The sequence below is a fragment of the Centroberyx affinis genome, unplaced genomic scaffold (assembly GCF_046629955.1).
Source record: "Centroberyx affinis isolate AG114_WGS23_722 - 3 ecotype Tasmania unplaced genomic scaffold, CSIRO-AGI_Caff_v1 ptg003531l_1, whole genome shotgun sequence".
Taxonomy (NCBI): domain Eukaryota; kingdom Metazoa; phylum Chordata; class Actinopteri; order Beryciformes; family Berycidae; genus Centroberyx; species Centroberyx affinis.
This window is the reverse complement of record NW_027281475.1, coordinates 547204-570910: the sequence shown is the minus strand read 5'-3', so window position 1 is coordinate 570910 and position 23707 is coordinate 547204. Positions and strand designations below refer to the sequence as shown.

The 23707-nt window shown below is 39.7% G+C and overlaps 1 protein-coding gene across 1 annotated transcript in view; it reads left to right on the top strand.

The window, feature by feature from the left end:
• LOC139661469 (EGF-like repeat and discoidin I-like domain-containing protein 3) overlaps window positions 1-23707 on the top strand; it is a 133769-nt gene that overhangs the window by 64199 nt on the left and 45863 nt on the right. Inside the window, exons 4-5 of the mRNA XM_071539907.1 lie at window positions 5807-5920; window positions 20876-21057. Of these exons, the coding sequence (XP_071396008.1) occupies window positions 5807-5920; window positions 20876-21057 (296 nt within the window). The remainder of the gene's footprint in view (window positions 1-5806; window positions 5921-20875; window positions 21058-23707) is intronic.

The following is a 23707-nucleotide window of genomic DNA, read 5'->3' as shown; positions in this document are numbered from 1 at the left end:
CTTTGTGCGGGATTTGACACAGTATCAGTACTATTGAATGAACTGGAAAGTAGATGACTGGGCCTGTGTGTTTCATGGGCTGTAGCAGGTGCAGCCTCTGCAGAGGTCAGTGCAGCCTGGTGGAGCGGGCGCTGCTGACCCCTCCCACGGCAGGCCCGTTCCCCGTCCCCGGACACACTACAGCCAATTTAGCGCTCACCGCCAGTGTTAGTTCCTGACACATAGCGCTATTCATTGCTCTCATTACTATCCGACTGAGACACTTTTTAGAGAGCGGTAGGAGAGCAGAGCCAGGGAGTGAGACGTTCCAGTGGACCAATCAGAGCTTGGTGAGAGTCTACCTCAGGTGTGTAACAGGGTCATTGAGAGCCCACAGTGTGGGAGTCTTAGGAAGCTTTGTGCCAGGGTTAGTGATGGTAATTCTGTGGTATGTCTTTGCTATTTGCATATTTTTGCATATTTTAGCCCATTTAGTGCAATTCATGTATACGTTACATTACTACGGACCATTTTCCAAAGCATTCCATACTTTTTTAGATGTTTGAATGTGTTTTTCCTACCTTCCAGGCAGCCATGGTTTTCCATGCATTTCATTACGGTACAAAAATCTACTTGCAGAGACTTGCTTGAGAGGTAATCCATCACAATGAACATCCTGCCCAGGTTTATTTTTGTCAAAGTTACTTTATCGTTATGTGGATGTTTAATGCCCACATTAATTTGAAAAGTCTAAATGTATTCTGGTGCGTTCACATGCTGCTGTGAAGCTCCGACATCCGGAACTTGAAAGTTGGCTCCCAAACAGCATTGCATTCACACACTATTTGGTCGGAAAGTCAAACCCAGAAGACAAAAGATAAGCAAACGTGGACATCGTGAGAAGGATGACTTGGCTTCTCATTTCTTTAAAAAAAGTTATATTAGTTATTCTGGCTAACTATCAAATAGGAAATTTGTTTTTATGATTTATTCAATAGCATGTGAATGTACTACTCCTCTCTGTCGAACTTGGAAATGCTTTCCATGCAGAGACACCCACACAACAGAATGTACGTCCTTGAAGAAAATATATTGTTTTACGAACTAAATTTCAAATGTCCAGGACTTCTAAAGCCGGGCACAAATGTTACCTGGAGCAGCAGAGAATTTTAAGGTAGGTTTATCACCTCAATGTTTGAATTAAAACAAATAATAGAAATAGGGAAATCAAGTCAATATTAAAAAAAACCTTTATGGAACCTTCAAGTGCCTTAATAGACTCATGCACATGCACAGTGACATACAACGTATTCAAAATGTAGAAATCTTCACTTAAACAGGCCTGTTTAATTGTCATAACCAAGATAGCATCATCCTCATCAAATAAGCATACTCAAGATTTCTTTCACAATATGGTGTGCTGCCATGCTTGTTAAGGCCTTGATGACATATTTAAAAGCAAAGAGGCAGACTTGGAACAGTATCAGTGATTATAAGTCCTTGGACGCGCGCCTGTAACTGTCTCTGTGTTGGAGAAGCAATGCAAAGGGAGTTTATTTACCTGACCATTGGACTGGCACTCTCTCTCTCTCTCTCTCTCTCTCTCTTTCTCTGTATCTCTTCCCTACTCTCGCTCTTTCACCCTCTCTCTTTCTCTCTCTGCTTCTGTCTATCTCATCCTCTCATGCTCTTCTCCTCATCTCTCTTCTCTATTTTCTTTTTTTGCTGGGTGGATTAACTGCATTCCCTGAAGTAATCCCTTTTCTCCCACCTGATTTACTGACAATACACAGCTTTTAAGTCTCACTTTCCCAGCGCTGATCTTCCAGGGGCTGATGGCCTCTCATAAAAGGGAAGGAAATCGCAAGACTGTCTGGCTGTGTTTTCCTCTCCCCGTGGTATGTTGTGCTTCAGGCTATTTGAGTGGCTTGCCCATTTGGCTCACCTCCGTATTTGAGCCCACTGGTAGCCTTAAACAAAGCAGGATAGGAACATAAGATAAGAAAGAGGAACAACAGCATCAGTTATCTAGGTGGCATGGAATGTAGTGGTGTTGTAGTAAGCAACAACAGTAAGGCATGGAAAGTAGTGGAATGTAGTAAGCTGTTGCTTGTTTAACTTTTTTTGTCCAACATGACTGTTTTTTTTTTGCTTCTCTGCCTGTTCCTGTGATACTTGATACTCCAGGATAGAGAGCAGACCATTCACTTTCTGCATATTATGCTGAACAACCTGTGAGCCGTTCATATGGGATTAAAATCTACAGTGTAATTTGTGTCATTATGTTAAGAATATTCACACTGGTACTGAAGTGTTGATACGTAGATTGACTCACATTCAGTTGATTCAATGGCCCTTAGATCAACACATCTGAATGCCGACAAGTGGCTGTACAATCACAATCCCATTTGGCAATTAGCAAATTATTCAGCTCTGAAATGCATGGCTGATGTTTTGTATGGATATGTTCTATCCTTAGTCATATTATTATTACTGTTATGGTAGATAACACCTGGTGGTTGATGTGGATTAGAGCCATTTTCAATGTTTGTTTAATGATGATTGGCCATTGTTGTCCTCAATAATGCACTTGCTCTTGTTGGCATTTGTTAGGTTAATAGTTCTTAACAAGATTGTAAGGCCCCTCTAGCTAGAATTAATTAAAACATAATCCCCCTTGATTGCAATAACCTCCCACGATCAAGATGTTTCCCCTCTGACAAGTGCTTGTTGGTTAATTTCTGTGCTAATAATGTGTCAGTAGGAGACTATTCCAAACTGACTCATTTTAGTCATGCTGACCTTTTTTTGATGTGTAATTACCTCTGATTGTCCCATAGCAGCTCCTCAGAGCAGAGTCACAGCCGAGGCTGGAGTGTAGAAAAGAACATAGGTAAATTGGAGATAGGCTCTGTAATTTGAGTCAGAATAACATTTAAAACATTTTATTTACTGGATGCAGCTCAGGAGAAGTGAAAGTGAAAGTTAACCACTGTACAGTTTGTACAACATCATAACCCTGCAATCATATATGGTCGTCAGTAACAACTGTGTTACTTCTGATTTTCTTGACAAGCAGACAGAACAGTCATAGGGCTGCAATAATAAACCAGCAAACAGCCAAGTCCACCTCATTCATAATATATTTTGAGTGATAAGCTTATTGAAATTGAAATGTTTTCAATTTCAATTTCATGAAATGGAATTGACCAGATTAAGAAATAATTTTTTTTTGCTGTTTGTGGTGCCCCCTATTGCTCAATTTCAAAATTAGTTAAAACCAGTCTGGATAAGATCACAGAATCATTTTTGTCCCACAGCCTCACTAAGTTTTGCTTTAATGGTTTTGTCTCTGATGGCTGCAAGTATGTTTTGGTGAACAGACACACAAAAGCAGACAGACACACACACACACACACACACACACACACACACACATATGGCGATCACAATACATCTACACAATAACAACATACTAAAATCTGTGTGCATCTATGTATCTAGACCTCTTGACCTCTTAGCAATACTAATGCTATAACTGTGAAGACCTGTTTCACTTCTCTCCCTCCTACTTTATACCTTCAAATATTGCAGTATGTCCTCTCCTAATTGTAATCAAAGACAAGTGGACCCTGCAGTTTGCTTTTGATCAACTTAATTTGAGCCCAGCTTAGCTGTGAGCTGAAGCAGCCCATCTTTCAGGACCAGTGTTTTCAGCGCCAGCTGTGAAAATCAGCTCTCTTTTGGTCTCTGTAAAGCAAAAGTCTGGATGCTGGTGTGCTATAACTATTTTCTTCAATCTTTCATGCAGTGATGGGCTAAAATGTATATTTTATATACATTTGATATACTATTTCACTACTATGGCAGCATAGCAGAAGAATAACCAACAGCAGGGATCCCCTATCATCCAATACATCTGAAGCAGGGGAGGCCTAGCTTTATGCTGTGAGAAGATGTGTTGAATGAGAAGATGTGTCAGATGTGTTGCAAGAGCTGTTTAATATTTGAAATTATACGCAAGACTCCATACATGCCTTACACACACATACACACACATGCACACACACACACACACAAACACAAAAACAGGCAAAATGCCCTTGCATATACACCAGATAAATATACACCAAATAGATGTATATTTAAAGTTCAGGCTGCAAGACTTGTGGTGGGGGTTTTTTTTGTTTGCTTTTTTTTTTTTATCATCTCTTGGGAAAGGTTCAGATCTCATTTTCATCCAACACATTTTCACCCAAATATAGCTATCTGGATGTTCCCCCATGGATTGTTTGGGTGAATCACCAATTTTTCTTTTCTCTATTTCTCTCACTTTTTATTTTTTTATTTTTTTATTTTTTTAATTCCGCTCAGCTGTAGATTAAAGATGGCACTATACTTCTAGTCACAGCACCTCAGTGACCATTATGTGTGAAGAGCATGACTATATTTCTCTGGAGCGTACGGCATCAGCCGATGAAGATATATTCTGAGATATTACAAATGTGCTCAAGTGAATATTATAGATATTATAGATAAAATCTCAGAGAGATGAAGCACCGTAACAGACTTACTTTAATCATGTTTCACTTTCTTAAGCTTGCCAAATCTCAAGCCTAGTTACATATTCATAAAGTAAAAACTTGGAAATGTGTATGTGTGAGTCACTGAAGACTAGGGGTATGTTTCAGAGAAGGATTAAGCATCTTAAAGCTGCCATGGGCAAGTTTGAAAAACAGTAGGAATCTGTTAAAAATTTAAAGTTCACCCCTTACCTTTTCCTTCCTCCCCTTCTAATCCATCTCTTTAATCTCCTTCCCTTCAACCATACCGATAATGAAATGGAGTTCACATGGGTGCGATTGGCGGGGATTGGGGGTCTTCCACCTTCTCTAATTGGTTGGATGAATCTGTCAGAGCAGAGGTGTTTGAGAGAGTAATTACAGAGCAAAGGAGGCTGCACCAGATGCTAATTCTGCAAGAATTTCTGATATTGGCAGCAAATGGCTTGTAACTGCTGACAATTGTGCAGCAATTCTGTTCCGCATAATTTGTACTTACGTCTCCATTTCTCTATGATATTAGAGGGTGAACAGAATCTAGGAATGTTTAACACTGCAGCTTTAATTATTAACTCATATACCACATATGGGTATGTTGTCAAAATCAAAATTGTAAACATGTTATGCTCCCTATACAAACAAATCTAACTTTCTGCTTGTATTTACAAGACCAACAAAATCTTGTAGAATGGATATACTTATATAGATCCATATCAGCAAACCTTAAATCCAGACATTTCTAACAGCAGACATTTCTAACAACTGACCAAAATCAGCAACAAATCCTAGCCAAATCCTAGACAAATGGTTGTAATTGTTTCTGAAATCCAATCACTGCTGATCATTTACGATACAATAAGACTGCTGACTTTTACTTTCCTCAGCATTGTGGGATTTTGCAAACGTTGATTTGCCGAGCAATCAAAAGTTATTGTGTATAGTTTGAGCGCTCTCATTGTAAAGCACGATAATTCTTTAAACTACAAAGAAAGTACACTAGGTTAATTATTCTTAACAATCCCAAACTTAAGCCTGTGTTCTAGCATTAACAGTCTCCCAAGGAGCTATTTGATTTATTAGTTCCAAGAAGCCAGTGTCTCCGTGAAAGCTTCTATGGGCAGACACAGAATCAAGTAACAAACAGAGCAAATTCAATAAATGCTCCCCACCAATGCATGCTAATGAGGATGAGGTCTTTTTAATTGCCTACATGTCTGCTTCAAAGAAATGAATGCGCCTTTTTTTTGTTTCCTTGGCTCTTCTAGATGTTAACGAATGTGAAAGGGACCCGTGCAAGAATGGGGGCATTTGCACAGATCTGGTTGCCAACTACTCCTGCGAATGCCCAGGAGAGTACATGGGGAGGAACTGCCAATATAGTAAGTGCTACTGCGTCTTATTTTATGTTTATCTTTTCACTCTCTTTTTTAACTACCCGTGTGATTTCTTCCCGGTACACCTGCCGATGCAGGTAATTATACAATGGGTAGTATTAGCCAAGCAATCTGATCAATCCAAGAGTAATTCAGATTATCTGCTGGTAATTCCCATGAAGCACAGCTAACCATGCTTTATGGTTAGTATACCAACTCTTGTACTCATCAGGGAGCTAGTCAACAATCTTTTTAGTAGTATATATACAGTATACTACTTTGATGAAACCTTTCAGACATTACACATGTTGGTAAGTAGTAAATACCCTTGAGGACGCTATTTGCTGTGAGCATGATGATGGTGTGGTTAGATATGGAAGGAAAAAAACAGGCCATCAAATAGCTCATGTTTTCTCACTGTTCATGCAGAAAGCCATAATTCACTTGATCTTGTTTCTAGAAATATTCTGACTCAAGTCCCTCATTAAGCTGTACATTATGTCCTGACTGCTAAGTATTAGTGAAGGAGTACCATGCAGGATGTGCAGACATATGCTTACAAAATTAGATTAATTTAAGGAGGACATATAAGTGTGGGAGCCACCATGCGCTCACTGTTCACCGTTGCATTTAGAGTACTACATTTTTCAGAGAATCTAGAGTGGCCACAGGGAAGGCAAGTGGGTGTTAGCAAAATTTCAGAGAGAAAAAGGTTTGAGGGTGGACTAGGATGCATATGATACATTTCAGAGAGAAAAAGAGAAAGCAGGGTGGGAAGGCTTTCTCTGCAGGTACTGTATCTTATAACATCAGCCTAATCTTTCGCATTGTGTTAACACAGTTTGATGTTGAGTTTGAAACCGGTACTCAATTTCAGTCCACGCAGTGTCTCGCTCAAGAGCTCAGAACATGGCCGCACAGTTTGAACTGCATCACAAATGTTCCTCCTCAACAAGGATTACATTCTGCCTTGTGAAATTGATCAAAGTTTGACTCAAAAGTCGCTAGAAAGCAGACCCCCCACACCACCAGCATTAATGTGTTCTGGCAAACCCTGATTTTTTTATTGGCCCACCATTATGGAGTAAGCTAGAAATGGCTCTCTTGGTAACTGAACTGGGAGAATGAAACTTTAATGTTTTTAGGGTTTCTAGACAGCACAGAATGTACTGAAATATCTCTTGGTTATATTGTTTAGTGACACATTAATGGAGCCTTGAAGCACACAATATAAAATGTTTGAGTACACAAAACAACTACTTTGAAGCAACTTTTGAAAGTTCAGAGTTTTCATCAATACAATTAAAGACAGTGAGCCTGTGGAGGTTTACACTCTGTAGTCTCTAGAAACATCTATGCATAAATGGTGAATTCATTTACATTGAGTGTACCAACACCATTAGAGTTGTTTTTAGTACTCATTGTTTACACTCTTGATTGCATTTTGTTTTTTGTTTTTTTGTTTTTTCAAACACAATTTTGTGTTAAGGCTGTATTTCCACTAGTGTACATAAGGTGCGGCAAAGTATGAAACAGGTTATATTTATATATAAGCTACATCAGATAATTGGATCACACCATTTTTTCACTCTCATTAAATTTGACTCCAGCCTTCAGCATGTAAATCAACACCACACCTTGTTATTATGTTATTATAAATTGTGGTGAGCGGTATTGAGTGGTATCATATTACTCAGTAACGTCTTCCAGTAATATTATTACTTTCCTCCTCTAGTGTCATGAATTAATTCTTCAATTTCAGTAATAATATTACAGTTAGCAATCAAAAAATAAGTTGTGACTTTTGTTATCACCCCTCTACATATCAGATTGAAGTCGAATTATCCAAAAACTCTATCTTACCCCCATCCCTATTTCATTTACATCACTATTAGTTGTTGTTACGTAGGGTAATAACAAAAAAAAAAAAAATTTTTTGAGTAACAAACCCAACTCTAGTGGTGAGAATTCAGTAGATGAGACTCTGACGTATATAACCCCCCGCCCACCCACAGATGTCTCAATAATCAAGGAGGTGGCGGGAGATTCCTCTTATTCAAGGTTTTGCTACTGTGATCATGTAGTCATGAGTTGAAGACGTCTTCCAAAAGGACTTTAAAAGCTTGAGAAGGATGAGCAACTGTGAGAAAGGGCCTTGTAACTAGAGAGAAAATACAAGAATATAAATGCTAAAGCACATTTAAGCAAACACAATAAACCCTAAAACACAATCAAACCTTAATAAACATCAAAACATTTAGACGCTGAGGAGTCACAGCCACTTTATGCCAGCATGCCCTCATTTCTTTTAAACCCCATGGCTGTATAGAGAGAGAGAGAGCAGTTCTCTCACTTTCCTCAGAAGTGGCTTGCTTTTTACAAGACACAAGAGAGCTCAAAGGGGCTTCATTTGTTTATTATGCTGTTGTGGGGAATTTTGTCTTCTCACTCGAGGAACATGCTAGGATTATTATATCAATGGACTCTTGAGCCCTGAGCCAGTCCCTGAATTGCTTTGTTAAATAAATATATTCATTTGTTTTTCTTACCAACAAAGTCTAGCGTAGGTGCACCCCAACTGGTCGCCAAGGCAACTTGCCACATTTTTCTATGCCAAGGATCGTTGGCAGACTGCTGTCTTGCAGTCGGATGTTTTGGACGAGTAGGTTCCTTGATCTATTTTTTGAATATATCGGTCTGTTAACTCCCTACATGGGCTTTTGTTGTAGTGCCTATCTCCATTTCCAAATTTCCATTTTCCAAGTTAAAGCTGCACTAGGCAAGATTTATATATAAAAATACACCGGTCTTATCAGCCAAAATCACAAAGTGGGGTTGCAACAGAGAAGAGTTTCCCTTCCCCTCTGATTGGTGCACCGCAGATTTGCCCTATTTACCCAAATTAAATTCTGGTGCTGTATGTTCTTGTTATGGACACTAGAGGGAAATGTTCTTGGTCCACGTGAATCAACACTTAAGAGAAAAATACGAAATTGTTTCCTAAACAGCAGTGTGCTCCAAACCTGGACTCAACAACGACGGTTGAACCTGCTGCAAAGATTTTCTTCACCGTCTGCACCGCTACCAGCTAATAGGAAATTGCAGTGCAGTTAACTGATGTCACATTACATGATTTCTGGGTATTGCAGTGAAAAGAAATTCAGTTACCTCTTGCTGCCAATGTGCTGAAGTGGCCTTGTGCAGTTTTTTCTTTTTTTTTTTCTTTAATAATGCCTGTTTCCATTTTCCAAGGTAAATTTGACCCTTAGTTCCCTGTCAAAACACATTTTTTCACATATAAATATCAAACTGAATGACAATAGGAACACAATCTGTAAAATATAAATGGATATCCCTTTTGAAATTTTTTTTTTTTCTCACATGTTTTAAAAAAGGTTGAAAACATCAAGTCAAATATATTGTGCAAAAAGAAAAAATACACAACAAAGTGGCCAGGGATCTCATCTGTGGTTATCTTCCTGCTGGAAGGTGAAATGTATGTTCCTTCGTCCTGCAGGAACTCAACCACAGGCTGACCTCAGTGAATGAGCATTGGACAATTTTTTATTTCATTTTAAATTGTAATTAATTTAAAAAACTATAGCAACAACTGCAAAACTGCATCCTGCATCTAACATCATTTGCCACTAAAACATCCAAACCCCCGACTAAATTTCTGTGTACAAGAGGAGAATTGACTGATAACAGACAGGATATTATTTTGTCAATGTGATAAATTACTGTCACCAGTGTCACCAAAATACCATCTTCATAGGGAACATTGGTCCTGAATGGTCCCCTGATGTTATAGCTTAATCCCAAATTTGATTTTCCAAGTTAAATTCATTATTTGTTCAAACAGTTACAGCCTAATCCTAATGAATACAATCAGTTCCCCGCTGCACACTGGCTGGAATGCCTGGAATGTACTTTTATGCAGGGACTCATCGTCTCCTCTGTCTTGTTCCTTCAGCCCACGGTGTTTGTGTGGGCAGGTCCTGCACACAAATCGGTTGTTGCAGATCAAGCCGTCAGCACAAATGCTCTCTGACTGTACCAGACATGAAATCAGCGTGAGAATATTATGCAAAAGCAGTAAGCTTTTGGGGCATCGCCTGTCTGTTCGATACAAATGACTATCCTGCTTTACGGAAATAATTAACACCTACAATTATTGATGTGCACGATCCCCGGCAATCATATCCAAGTTCAAGTTAATTTATTTATAAAGCGCTTTTTCACAGGCACGTCTCAGAGGATATCCCTGCATCCCATTGTATCCCAACTACATATGTGTTAAGTACTGTAAGATAATAGTTTGCACAATCTGGCTCGTCCGTCCTACTGAGACAAATGTGGGACTGTTGTTGCTGTAGCCATCCAGACACATTCCCACTTTCAGACACTGTGGTTTGACACTAATGAGGGTTAAATGGTCAGTGAAAGATCCAATATTGAGGAAAGGTAGGGACTGTTCAGGATGGATTGGGAGATGGGTGTGGCTCAATCCATTGAACTGATCCTTGAAACTATAGGGAGACATTCTGGTTTGCAAAATATTTAGTAAATCTGATTGTTGTACCATTGTGCTTAATGGCTGTCTGGAACAAAGCACATTTAGTCCAAAAGTTGTTATGAAGTTGCCTTTTAATTACCTTTTTTTAATGACTGTTTTTTCTACATTACACATCCCTCTTAGAAATATACATGAATTAATGCTCACCTTTCCTGCCAAAGAAATATTTTTTTATCTGACAAATAAATCAGCGTTATAGATAGTTTAACAATCTATCTATAACAATCCAACATGCAGTAATTAACAGTAAAGGGACACAGTTTTATGGGGAAAGAAACTTCTATAAGTGCATCGCATGTTCATCTATCAAAAACACACTGTACATTTCTTGGAGAAGTAGTCGGGCTGGTCTTCCCATGATGAGGTTCTCAGTCGCCTTGAAATTTTGCAGAGTGTGTTTTCAGCATGCTGGGGGTCGACCCATCGAGCCGCACTGCTGTCTCTGAGTCACAGCGTGAACTTCTTCTTTTGGCCAGTTAGTAGCACTTCAGAAACATGGGAATGGTCAGGCTGTGTGGGTAAAGCAGGCCGTGTTAAGATTAGAGCTAGGCCCTGTGTGTTGGTCAGTGCTGTCTGTGAGGACGTATGCACAGGATTAGCTCCAGTGAGACGCTAGATGGCGTTGAGATTGGATGTGCGAGCATGTGTGTATTTACAATACAGATGCTCCCTGCCACTCTATGAGCAACTAAAGAGCACTAGTGCAGTTGTTATTGTTCAACTGTTAAGATTCTCTGACATGTTAATTAAGCAATATCACACTCGAGGTTGTGCTGTTGTACTGTACTGTATATCAGCAGTATAACAACAGTTTATACAACAGTTGTATAAACAAAGCTATTCATCAAGTAATGGCAATTTGAGACAACAGATGATTTTTGTCTGTTATTTGTCTCTGCCAACAAAAAGAGTTCCCTCAGGATTCTACTACCAAGTGTTGCCAAGCAACAGGTAAACTGTTTAGGTTAGCACAGATTTCACCTTACTTTCTTCCCAAACTTCCGCCTCGGCCGACTGTTCATAATTAAGGTCAAATCTATCCATATTTGCGTTGTCGCTACTAGGTGCGAATGAAGTTAGCGTTTTGTGTGGACAGATATCTGGTAAGCATTTGTTTGTTGCACAACACTGTATTGTCTGCTATAAGTGCTAACCAGCTGGTTAGCTTGCCAGCTAACTTACTCAGCTAATGTCAGATGACGTTGTGGTGATCCGCTTTTTATTTCTCCTCACAAGAAGCGCTCCAGGCAGAGCTTTCTCCACACAAAAAATGCTATGTGCGAACACAGCCTAATCAAGGTTACATTAGAACACCTGTGAAGCGGAGTGATACATACAGTACAGCGACCCAGTGCTGTTATACTGTATATCAGCACTCATGGAATGCCTCTTGTCCAATCAAATTGCTGGACCGGAACTAACTGTTGTATAATGATGATTCAGTAACTTTTAAGGTGGATTGGAACAATTTCAGCATCAGTCTAAACCCTGCTGTGGTTGGCTGATTGAATTTCAGGATCAGTGAATGGCAAGCTAAGATCAACCAACTGCAGATGTTCTACTACTTTGATGAAGTATGACCTTCAGTGGTGACAATTGTGAATCACCTCAAACCCAAGAAAATGTGAATTAGAGAAAACAGTTGTCATGCGAAACCTTGTGAGTGATAAGCAGAACCACAAGTCTCTTATATTTTTACAACAGGTAACATATTTGCACCTCTACTGACATTTTTTAAGCTTTATACTACCTGTACTCTTGAGATTTCAAAATATTCCTATTTTTGACCTTGTATATACAGTATGTTCTGTATGTGTATATATGAATGTGGGTATGTATGTGTGTATGCATTTGATTGTCTGTTTATCTGTTTGCGTGTTTGTTTTTTATTTGTTTATTTTAAGTTTAAGTACTACTTTTGAGCAAAGTGTGCATTTTTAAATGCATGAATAAACACTACCGTTCATGTGCCTGTGTAAACACACATACAGTATGCAGACACGCATGTGTACACACACATACAGTGCACACACACACCAAAATAAATGTGAAGTGCACCCAGCCTCATTTGTCACCCATAGCATCTCTATTGTATGGCTAACGTCTATTTTGTGTGCTTATTATTCTCTCCCTCGTCCCCTTTTCCGCCGCACGCTCATTAGTATTGCTGTGCTGGCATTAATTTCAGTGGGGCTCTAATTTGTTTAGGCTGTAGGTAGGGCTTGTGGGAGATGGATTCAGCTGTCACATCACGGTAGTGGTGGCGTTAGTGATGTGTGCTGTCGCAGGGCTGATGTATGCACAGGGGCCAGCAGGCCAAGGCCCGGGGGCTGGCTGCCTCTGCTGCTGCGACGGACGACTGGCAGACAGCTCGTTAAGACTGGCCCGTCATCGCCGCGAGGTGAGAAGGACCGCAGCTTTGCAAGAGTGTCTTGCCACAACATCCAGATAGAATATCTTACAAGAGAGCTGCCCAAGAGGTAACGATACCACATCTATACAAACATTATGCTGTGCTGATGGAGGGCTGCTGGTCATTTTGCTGTATGGCAACTTTGTACTGCAGTCTTAACAGCCAGGCAGGAATAAAACGGATTCCATTTCATTTCCACAAATGAAATAATGAAGATATGCTCTTGTGCACTTGTGCCTGCATAGTATGTGTAAGTCCATGTGGTCCCTAACATTATTGAAATGATTTATAAAAGCTATGCAGGAATGAAAGTAAATGGCCAATATCATAATTTAGACCAATCATATCATAGCTAATCATAGCCAATCATATCTCCTGCTATAATAGGCTACATTAGCTAGAAGTTACTTTTCTGTGCCTACCTTATCCTAGGCCTACATATGCAATCTAACATTACAGCACAGGTAGGATCGGTAGCAAGTTAATTTCCACTGTTGAATATTACCTAAAGTCAAGGTAACTAACTAACTAAAAAAGCAATATGTCAGCACCCATAAACCCCTTATTTCTCAGCACTTTCTGCACCATTTTGAAAGGCATGGAAAATCAACAGGGGAGTGGGCGGGGCCAGATGATACCTTACTTCCATATAGTACAATAATTCCATGGCCTATATGCACTAATCGCAGCCAAACTTTTCATCACATAAGGTACATGAACACATGAACTACATTTTCTAGTCAATTTGAAAAGGTTAAAAAAAACATATTGAATATGTTTTTCATGTCATTAGTCTCAGCAGGTGTAACATAACATTCTTCTAAGTTCTGAAGTTTATAGAGACTAAATGGTGTGAACACAGAAAATGTTTTTCTTGCAGACAGAAGGTTTTATTATTAAGGCACCTATTGCACGCTCAGCCGTCCTGGTGGGGGATCCCTCATTGAATTACACCACCCAAGGTTTCTATCATTTTTGCTCCTCATCAGGTTTTCTTGGGAGTTTTCCTTGTCTTCACTGAGGGTCTAAGGTTGGTGCTGGTTAGGCTAGGCTGGGCTAGGAAGGTTAGGTAGGCTTGTTATGTATTTTAAACATGGTATTTTTTGAGTTTTATTTTGTTTGCATACTGTATTGCATCATTTGGTTTGTGATTGACTGTTGATTAGTTGGATCTAGCTAGGCTCATTCTCTGTAAATTCCTTTGTGACATGCTTTGTGGTGAAGGGCTATATAAATAAACATGACTTGACTTAACCATGCGTGAGGCTTTGCCAAGACATGAAAAACTCTGGCAACTGCAAGAGTGTGTGCATAGGGACAATCCATCTTATAACTAGAAGGCACTTGGAGAGCACAAACCTCTGCCAACGCTGAGCAATTTTACAACTTGCTGTTACACCCAAAGGCATCATTCCTATCACTTAAATATCACTTTAAGTTGAATTGATTTCTTGGCCCTGTAAACATGCCCTTAGGATTTAGAATCAATTCTCTATCTCCGTTAGTGTCATTGGCTATAAGGAGATAATTGTCTAATTGTGAAAATCCCAGATCTGGATCACCACCAAATTCTAATCAGTTGTTCCTTATCCAAAATACTATCTGCCCAACAAGTTTTATGAAAATCCACATATACGTTTTTGAGATATCCTGCTGACAGAGAGACAGACAAATGAACAGATCATAACCTCCTTGGCGGAGATAGAAAAAAATCACTTAATGGTGCACTTTATTCATTCCGTGTCACATGTTTCAAGGAAAGACAGCCACACAGGTAGAGACAGTATTCATGGCCACTGAATATCAGGGATTAGACAGAGGATACGAACCTGCAAGTGGAACTGGGATTACTGCACCTGTACTGTGTATCGCCACACAATGGCGTTTCTGGAAAGTGTGAGCCAACACGACTGTCTGAAAACGACCCCCATTTTTCCCAAACTTTTAACGGGTTTGCCTTGTCTCAAAATGGAAGGCAGCTTCCTTGAAGCCATTTATCTTCTCTAACCGTTTGCGAAGAGAACTAAATGAAGTCGATCACACTTCTCTTGCTGAACTCACCCTCTGACTCACCAGCAGCTCCAGCAGCACCAAATCCACCTACACCGCCCTCTCACCAGTCTGGAAGGGGTGAGTCATGTAGTGAAGCGAGAGTGATTTACCATAGTGGAATATATAAACACGTCTCTGTCAGTACACACACACACTCGGCTGTGACGACATCACAGCCTTTTGATGACTGTTGCTCCAGGCTTCCCCTGAAGGCTGGGCTTCACTGGCACTCACAATTGGCAGGGGTAAGCAATGCCTCTGGCTGAAATATTCACTTGATATGTCCTCATCCTTTGGGGACATTTCCAGGATCCCCCAGCTTTGCCCAACACTTTTTGGTTCTTAGGCTCTTTCTCACAGTTCTTCATTCAGCTGTGACCGGAGAACCAGTAACCTCACTTGGGAGAAATCACATGTGCTGAGGTAATTTTATATCAGTTCCACCATTGTTCAGACACACACACACACACGCACGCACGCACGCACACACACACACACACACACACACACACACACACACACACATATATATACATGTATATATATATATATATATATAAGTTTATATGGCTGTGTTTCATTACCCCAATCAGTGTTTTCATTAGAAGTGAACACCAGGAACTGAGATTCTGGGAATTCCTTTCTGTATCATCTCCATTTTCCTCTATTGAGTAAATTGGATGTAATTAAACATAGCATCCACAACAATCTGTTTACTGTAATACTAGAGTATCATGCCACTCTGAAAATAAAAATTGAACAACAAAATGTAAGTAAAAAATGTGCTGGCATCTCCAATGTAAAACTGTCAAACCCATTGGTGCTCTGCTGCTGCACGTTAAATAAGCCGGTGACACATATTTGATTTTGCTTCCCGCTCCAGGTTTATGCTCAACCTTATGATTTTCAGCTTTTACTGAGAAATAAATGCCACTGACTGCAATCTCAGGTATACTTTTTCTTTCCAACGCTCACTGCCTTGCCATTACAGAGGTTGTTAAAACGTCCAGCAAACTACTAGTAATGTTCTTTCTACACATAATAAGCTCCCGCATTAGGTTTTTCTTATTTTGCTCCTGAGATTTTCTCCTAATCAATGTGCAGTCTGTCACTGTATTGGTGGTGTCCACTTTGCTGTTGTGAAGGCAATTTACCACATTTAATTGCACTGCAGATTTAACCAGCTGCCCTTGATATTGGAATCTGCATGTTTTCCAGTTAACTAAAGGAAAAATAGGCTATGTGAAGGGTGTGCTATTCAAAACAATCACAAACTACTCAACCTTGTTACAACCTAATCAAGCCTCTCAGCAAATATGCATCAGTTATTAAAATACTTTATTTATAATGAAGATTGACCTAGGACCTACTCAATCACACTCCATTATCACCCATCCACACACTTTTCGTTAAACTCATTTATAATAATCACAAAACATTTCAGCTGCAATATAATAAATGAGATTAGATATGTTTTGTTGTTCTGTATGCTTAACTTGTTATTCTCGTCACACAGCAGTCATAATAGTATCCAAGACGGTGAACAGATGACTCGTAAAATCTCTCCACTCCAAAGCTTTTGTCATCTCAGTGAGTGGTGTTTCTAAAAGATTAGAAGTGTTGTTTGTATCCACAACTGAGAAAAAACATTTACACTTGCATTATTTGCCAAAACACTCACAGCTGGCAAGAATGTAACTAGCTCTAAGCGAGTATTCACTTGTGTCTACTGTGTGTGTGTGTGTGTGTGTGTGTGTGTGTGTGTGTGTGTGTGTGTGTGTGTGTGTGTGTGTGTGTGTGTGTGTGTGTGTGTTCACTGTATTTTTCCTTGATACTCTATTGATCCCCAAAGAAGACATTTCCGCTCACCCCCTCTGGGAGGTCAGAGTGCAGAGGCTTGAATGTTGAATGCTTGTTGTCATGGGGGCTTGAACCCACAGCTTCTGGTTAAAGGATGGTCTACAGACTCACTACACTTCCCTGCTGCCCCTACATGTTCAGCACTAATCATTTGCTTTCTACCAAAGGTGGAATTAGGGAAATGTATTAGGCTGTAAGTAAAGGAGACACTACATGTCATTCATAAAGCTCCCAAGCAGGCTTTTTATCCATCCATGTTGGCTCTCTTCCCTTCATGGTCTCGAAAATCTTCTGTTGCCTTAATAAATAATAGCAGGTACTGAATGAAAGCTGAAATTAGTTTCACTGGCAACATTCCCTCTCTTAAAGTTAATTCAATATCATTTAACATCATGTGTCCCAGCACAAATAAAACAAACAATAACGTGTTTGCAATATAAAAGACAGGTTTTCACTGAAAGAAGCCCAGCTCCTCATGACAAGAGAACAAATACTGTTAACAGCAGCCCAGTTGATGCAGTGTAGGATACACAATAAGATACATAGTCTGAGAAATAATAAATACTTAATTAAGTTTGAAATGAAACAATGTACAATGCACTGTCTGTTAAGGCAGTCGGTTAACAGTTAAACATACATTAGTAGAGGGATAGTCAAATGTCTCATTTACTCTTTACACGTATTATATAACATATTATACTTGTTATTATAATAGATAGTCATTATTATTACACAATCAGAGAAAGCATTGCATTTGCATACAGGGTCTTCTTCGTTTCACTAATGCCAGTGTGCCACATACTTAAGCCTCAGTTGCTGTTGTGCCAGCTATTTCTGGAGAAAACAACCACAGGAGGTAGACATACTGTTTATGGATGCACAGCTTACTTCTTATATGCAAAGGGGACAGCATATTGAACAATAGCATTGTCACCAAAACCAGCCAAATCCTCCATAATACACACCGTGAGCTTTTCCTTATACAGTGAAAATGATAGTTGAATGGGTGGTAGCTGCACAAACCCCAATCATACATTCATATATTGCAAATCATGTTCAATCAGGGAAGCTATTTTAGAATGAATGAACTACTGCTCTAATTACTTGCATTTAAGTCAAGTGTATGCTTGACTAAAAGCACTAATTAAAACTTAAGCATCTGTCACAAGTGTTGCAAATGCAGGACATCTTCAACATAGTTGTGATGCTGCTTTACTTTTTCTTCACTAATGACACCTTTGTTTATCTACTGAGAGTGAGACATAAGGTAGGGTGGGAAAAAGGTGTGTGCGTGTGTGTGTATGTGTGTGTGTGTGTGTGTGTGTGTGTGTACCCATTTAGTGTCTTGCATTTCCACAGTACATATTGTACAATGCTGTTGATACAGCCTTAAACCCTGAGAATAAATAGAACTAAATTGAAATTGAATACATTTAATTAAACATTTGTCACTTCTTTTGATAAGCGGTCTGATGAACTCTGTTGGATAATGTAGCAATGTTAAGTTGCTGCATAGGAAACGTAGCAAACTGTCTAGCAGCATATACCAGCTCCGTGTCGCCTCTCAGCCCTTTTGTGTACTTCAGATCATGCCATTTTTAAACGGGTCTTGCCTGGCGTTTGTTTGGCTTCGCTGTTCTTTTGTTTATTAGTGCTTTGCACCACTGTTGTTGCTATGACTTCCCTGTAGGGATGCCCCGAGTCCTGATCCAATGCTTTTGTCATTACATCTATATCTATATCTATATCTATATCTATATATATATATATATATATATATATACAGATATAGATACAGATATATATATATAGATATGTATTTATATTTTTTTAAACAATTAAACATTTGTGTGCTACAAGCATCACTCTGCTGGATCAGTAAAACCAAACTAAGTTAGGAAAGATAAACTTAATACTCAAGTTACATAACTGCATTAAAAATAAATAGCCTACAGCCTACTGCAACTTTAATAGTATTTGTCATTGGTATTATGTTCAAAACAAAGTACAGAAATAAATACCTTTGCATTAGACTAACCACCATATGCCATCATCTAGCCTATTTACTTCACTATTTACTAGCCTGTGCCCGTAGATCCCTGTCCCACTGAAGACCCTAACCTTTTTGTGTGATATCTTCTCCTGGTCGCAGTCAAATATTTTACAAGACTGGTCTGCATTGCTAATAGCTTTAAGTATGACTTCCATTGGCTTAGCGCACTTTCAAACAAAAAGATATTTGAAAACATAAATTAAACTTCCTTTATAGTCGGCGCCATCTTTAACAGCTAATCAGTGTAAACAAGTGCTTGTGCCTATCTTGTGTCACTTAGCAACAAAGCAGTAGTGATTGTGTGTGAAAGGGTACAAACTGGCAGATTGAGGGTTGCTAAAAGTTAAGGTGCTTGCTAAAGGTGATAAAGGCTGTTTATGGCACATACATTTTTTACCACAATCGGTGTAAATGGAGGAACGGGAGAGCAAATAAATAAATGGATTGGGATTTGATCAGGTATCATGTTGCCAATACCGATCAAACAAAATAAGCCTATTAATCCTATTAATATATTGTTATTTTAATGTGAAAAACGTTGCATATAACAGCTTTAAGTCAGAATAAAATCCAATGACATTGCAGTTTCACAACTCTGTAAAACAATTTATTCAGGTTGAAGTCAGAAAATCTGCAGTCTCATTTGATTCACTTTTGATGCCAATGCGCTACAACTGTTGAGAACAAGAATTGAACCCCAATTGAACTGTTTAGGATCTGTTTTCTTGGCACACCTGGGTCCTCCATCGCCATGCCTCTCCAGTCTCCACAGCCTCAGCTATCATGACTATAGTTCTCATGCATATCACATCCTAATTGAATCCACCCTGAGCTGATGGAATCTAACAAAATGTGGTGTGCTTTGATAGCAATCCAGATGTTTTTGTGTGTAAATGAGCAATTCCGAAAATCTCATTTGGCTAGTAACAATGGCTACTTTGTTCGGCTTTCCTTTTAAGACAATGATACATTTGTATGTTGTGGCATGTATTGTTCTTATCTGGCATATATACTGTATATACGCCCCCTTTACATTTGTCTCTACACACTTAAATTGATCGTGTTTTTTTTTTTATTATTAGATTTTCCAATGATCTTTTTTAACAAGACTTGTACTTGTTGTGCAGCACAAGAAAACCTTTATTTCTGAAAAAACATTGGCACAATCTCTTTTACCACAGGTATGTCTATTAAAATGCTCTCGTTGTGCCTGAATGTCCCAATTAGAACTAAGAGGGAAAAACAAGCAGTTCAAAGAAAAGATAGATAGGTCTTAAAAAGATTGGTGTCACGCCTCCCCACTTTAATGTTGCAGCCTTTAGGATATTTAAACCTGCTGCAAACCATGTTGACTTTGGGGATGATGCTGGCCAGAAGACGTCACAGCTCCTGGGGAGCGAGCCTGCGGGCTCGGTTTCTGATGGAAGAGATAAAGGAGCACCCTATTGCTCCCTGGGATGTGAATAGCGTGAAGGGGGAGAAGAGCCCTCTTATCAACGGCTGTGACTCAATAGGGCTTTTTCCTAGTGGAAACATTAAGGATTTTCCTGTGATGAATGAAAGCAACAATGGAAGTGAGATAGACAGGAGTCAGGGTGAACTGGTCTCGGATGACCTCAAAGAAGAGGTCTCCATAGGAGATAGTAACAAAGAAACAGTATCAGACAGTGAAGGAAAAGGTGCAGCTTCAGTGACAGAGACAGATACAGTAGAAGCAGAGTTGACCGAGAATTCCATCTCCGAGAGCGAGATGAACGAGGACGGCAGCTCTGACGAGGGAACGGCGAAGAGTGAAGTGAAACAAGTTGAGGAGGAAGAAATCGTTAAAAAAGAAGAAAGCATTAAAAAGGATTGCTGTCCATGTGGTACAAGTAAAAATCTATATGCAATCCATATACTGCGTTGTATTTCTGAGTATTGGAAGTATATAGACATCAACTGTAACCACACAAAACAAATAGTAACATACTTGCTCCTGATCTCTCTCTCTCCCTCTGTTTCTCTCAGAATGCTCCGGACCACTGGGCATGGAGGGTGGTATCATCTCCAACCAGCAGATAACAGCCTCCTCCACCCACCGCGCCCTGTTCGGCTTGCAGAAGTGGTACCCGTACTTTGCACGGCTCAACAAGAAGGGCCTGGTCAATGCCTGGACAGCTGCCGAAAACGACAGATGGCCGTGGATCCAGGTAAAGCACAGTCACAGGACAGGCGACACACGAAGCCGGGCCAGGTCCAGACACAGATGAATGTAGACACAGGCACAGTCTTAATCACAGATGCTCTTTGTTTTGTTGTTTGCTATTGATTTAAAATGTTATTTTTTTTGTTTTACATTTTTCAGTTGCCTGCTATATACCATCATTCAGTCATAGTTGACGGTTTGTTGATTCTGAGAATGTGCCTTTTGAGTCTATTTTACTAAGTTGTCAGATTTTACTGTTAATTACTGACGCAGTTGATTTGATGGCTCGCTACTGATTCATTTTAGAGGGCAATTAAAAGTGTAAGCTGAGGGTAGAACAGATGCTAGGTCTAGTCAAGTGTGAGGAACCAGCGTAACAGGGCTCAGCTATTTTCAGCTAGTGCCTGCTGCGTCTCGCTCTGTGGCAGTGATTTCCTAACAGTTATTCTTTACTCAACTGTGCCATCTCCTATGTTTTGATGTGCAGTTGTGGTGTCATTTCAGGCATTTCACTGCTGGCGGTCACAACTGCATGGGCACATTTTGTGTAATTAATGAGTTTGGCAATAGAGGTACCTTGGTAACACAATTAGAGTGAGCTGGAATGTGATTAATTGATGCATCACTGCTTTTCCTTTGTCATTCCATGCTGAAATTTGATGTGCAATTTGCTATGCTGTCTCTACATATTTCCACTAATAAAAATAATAATAATAATTGTTATAGTACATAAAAAAGATGGACTTAAGCTCAGCAATTCTATGCCTCTTTTTGTCCTTTTGTAAATGCCCCAGAGTATTTCCCTGAGCGCCTACATCTAAACCAGTCGCTCAGGGCAGTAAAATGAAATGAGTTATATGTCCACAGACCAGCAACTATCCTCTTAGCCTTTGTGAAGTTAACCTTCAGAAAAATCCATCAGTTGGTGCTTCAAGTGAAAGAGCAATAGACAGACAGACAGACAGACAGACAGACAGATAGACAGACAGATAGATAGATAGATAGATAGATAGATAGATAGATAGATAGATAGACTGTTTGGTTTTTAGTTGCAGTTTTGAACATATGCGAGCCTGTCCAGACTCATATGTAACTATAGCAACAGCAGAACCATTGCAACCAGTCTCAACATCAACAACAGACACGACCCACAGACCCACAAGAGTCTATTGTTGTCTTTTGCCTGGGATTGTATTTTTCTTTTGAAATAATATTGCATCAAAACATACCAGACACACAAACTGCAGCAGCAACAGTTAGCGAACGCAATATTGATCGGCCTTTTCTTGTCAGCTCATAGCGTGATTAGTGCTTGTATTTCTTCCGATTCCCATTGTTGCCATGTTTTGTTGTTGTTTTTCATTGTTTGTTTTGTCTCTTTCTCTCTCTGGCCACTTTTATTCTGTTGGTTTACACCAACTAGGTATTTAAAAATGGTTGTAGTAGCTGATCGTTGCCCTGTGCGTTGCTTGTGTGTTACTTGCGTGAAGAGGAGAATGCTGCCAGCACCTTTTGAAAGTGGGCTGGTGCCAGACACCTAAGGGTGTTGTTTCATCACATTCTGACTGTGCCTTAATCGTACTGAAATGTTAACAAATAGGATAAAAAAAACACACTATACTGGTTCAGTATGGCACAGTAGTGCAGTGGAAAGCATAATGGAGAGAGTGAAAGTGAACCAAAAAATCAACAGAATAGAAAGACAGGGCAAAAATGAAAAAAAAAAAAAACATGTTCAGTGTGAGAGAGAGAGAGAGAGAGAGAGAGAGAGTGCCAAAGAAACAGCAAACATGAGTGAGAGGAAAGAAGCCTGGCACACAGACAGTGTAAGGAGAATGGGACATAAAACATTCAGGCGGTTTGTTTGACTTTAATGATGCCACGTGGGATGTTGCACCGGATGCTGGAGGCATTGTGTGTTTCTAGAGAGGGCCTGGGTAATTGGGACGTGAATACAGAGGTGTACAGTTATGTCAGTGCTTTGGGATTATGCTAAGGAGCTGGTGTGCTTTTGTAGCGTAGTGTAGTGTAGTGAGTGTGTTTGTGATGTGGAACAGGCTATACTGGCACATGACAAACCTAGACTAGTGTGGTACTAGAGCTGTCTGGCTATTTGTAATGTTTTTTTGTTTTTTTCCCCTGGTACAGTGTGTAACTCTGTATGCCAGCCACTCCCAGCTCAGCTCTACCCCTAGACCCCAGCAAATGAATCAAACATAGCACAACATACTTTGAATAATACATCACAGAGCTGCTTTACAACTAGTGTAGACAAAGCGTGTAGGTGTGTGAGTATGTGTGTGTTTGTGTCTTTATGCTGATTTGCTTGTTTGTGTATGTGTTTGTATGTTTATTTGTTTATATGTATGTGTATGTGTATGTGTGTGTGTGTGTGTGTGTGTGTGTGAGAGAGAGAGAGTGCACGTGTGTCCATGTGCGCTCACTAGTGTTCACACATCTATGCATTGTCAGAATATCAGTTTCCCTCAGCCTCTCCACAGCTAGCTCACACATAAAATTGCATTTGAACACTCCAGGGAAATATGCTGCTGGTCTGACCAATATCAGCAAAATAGCTCTGGTGGTCTGTGTTGAATGGGACATGAGACAAATGAAAGCACTTTTCAAGACTAAAAGGGCCTATACATAATTAA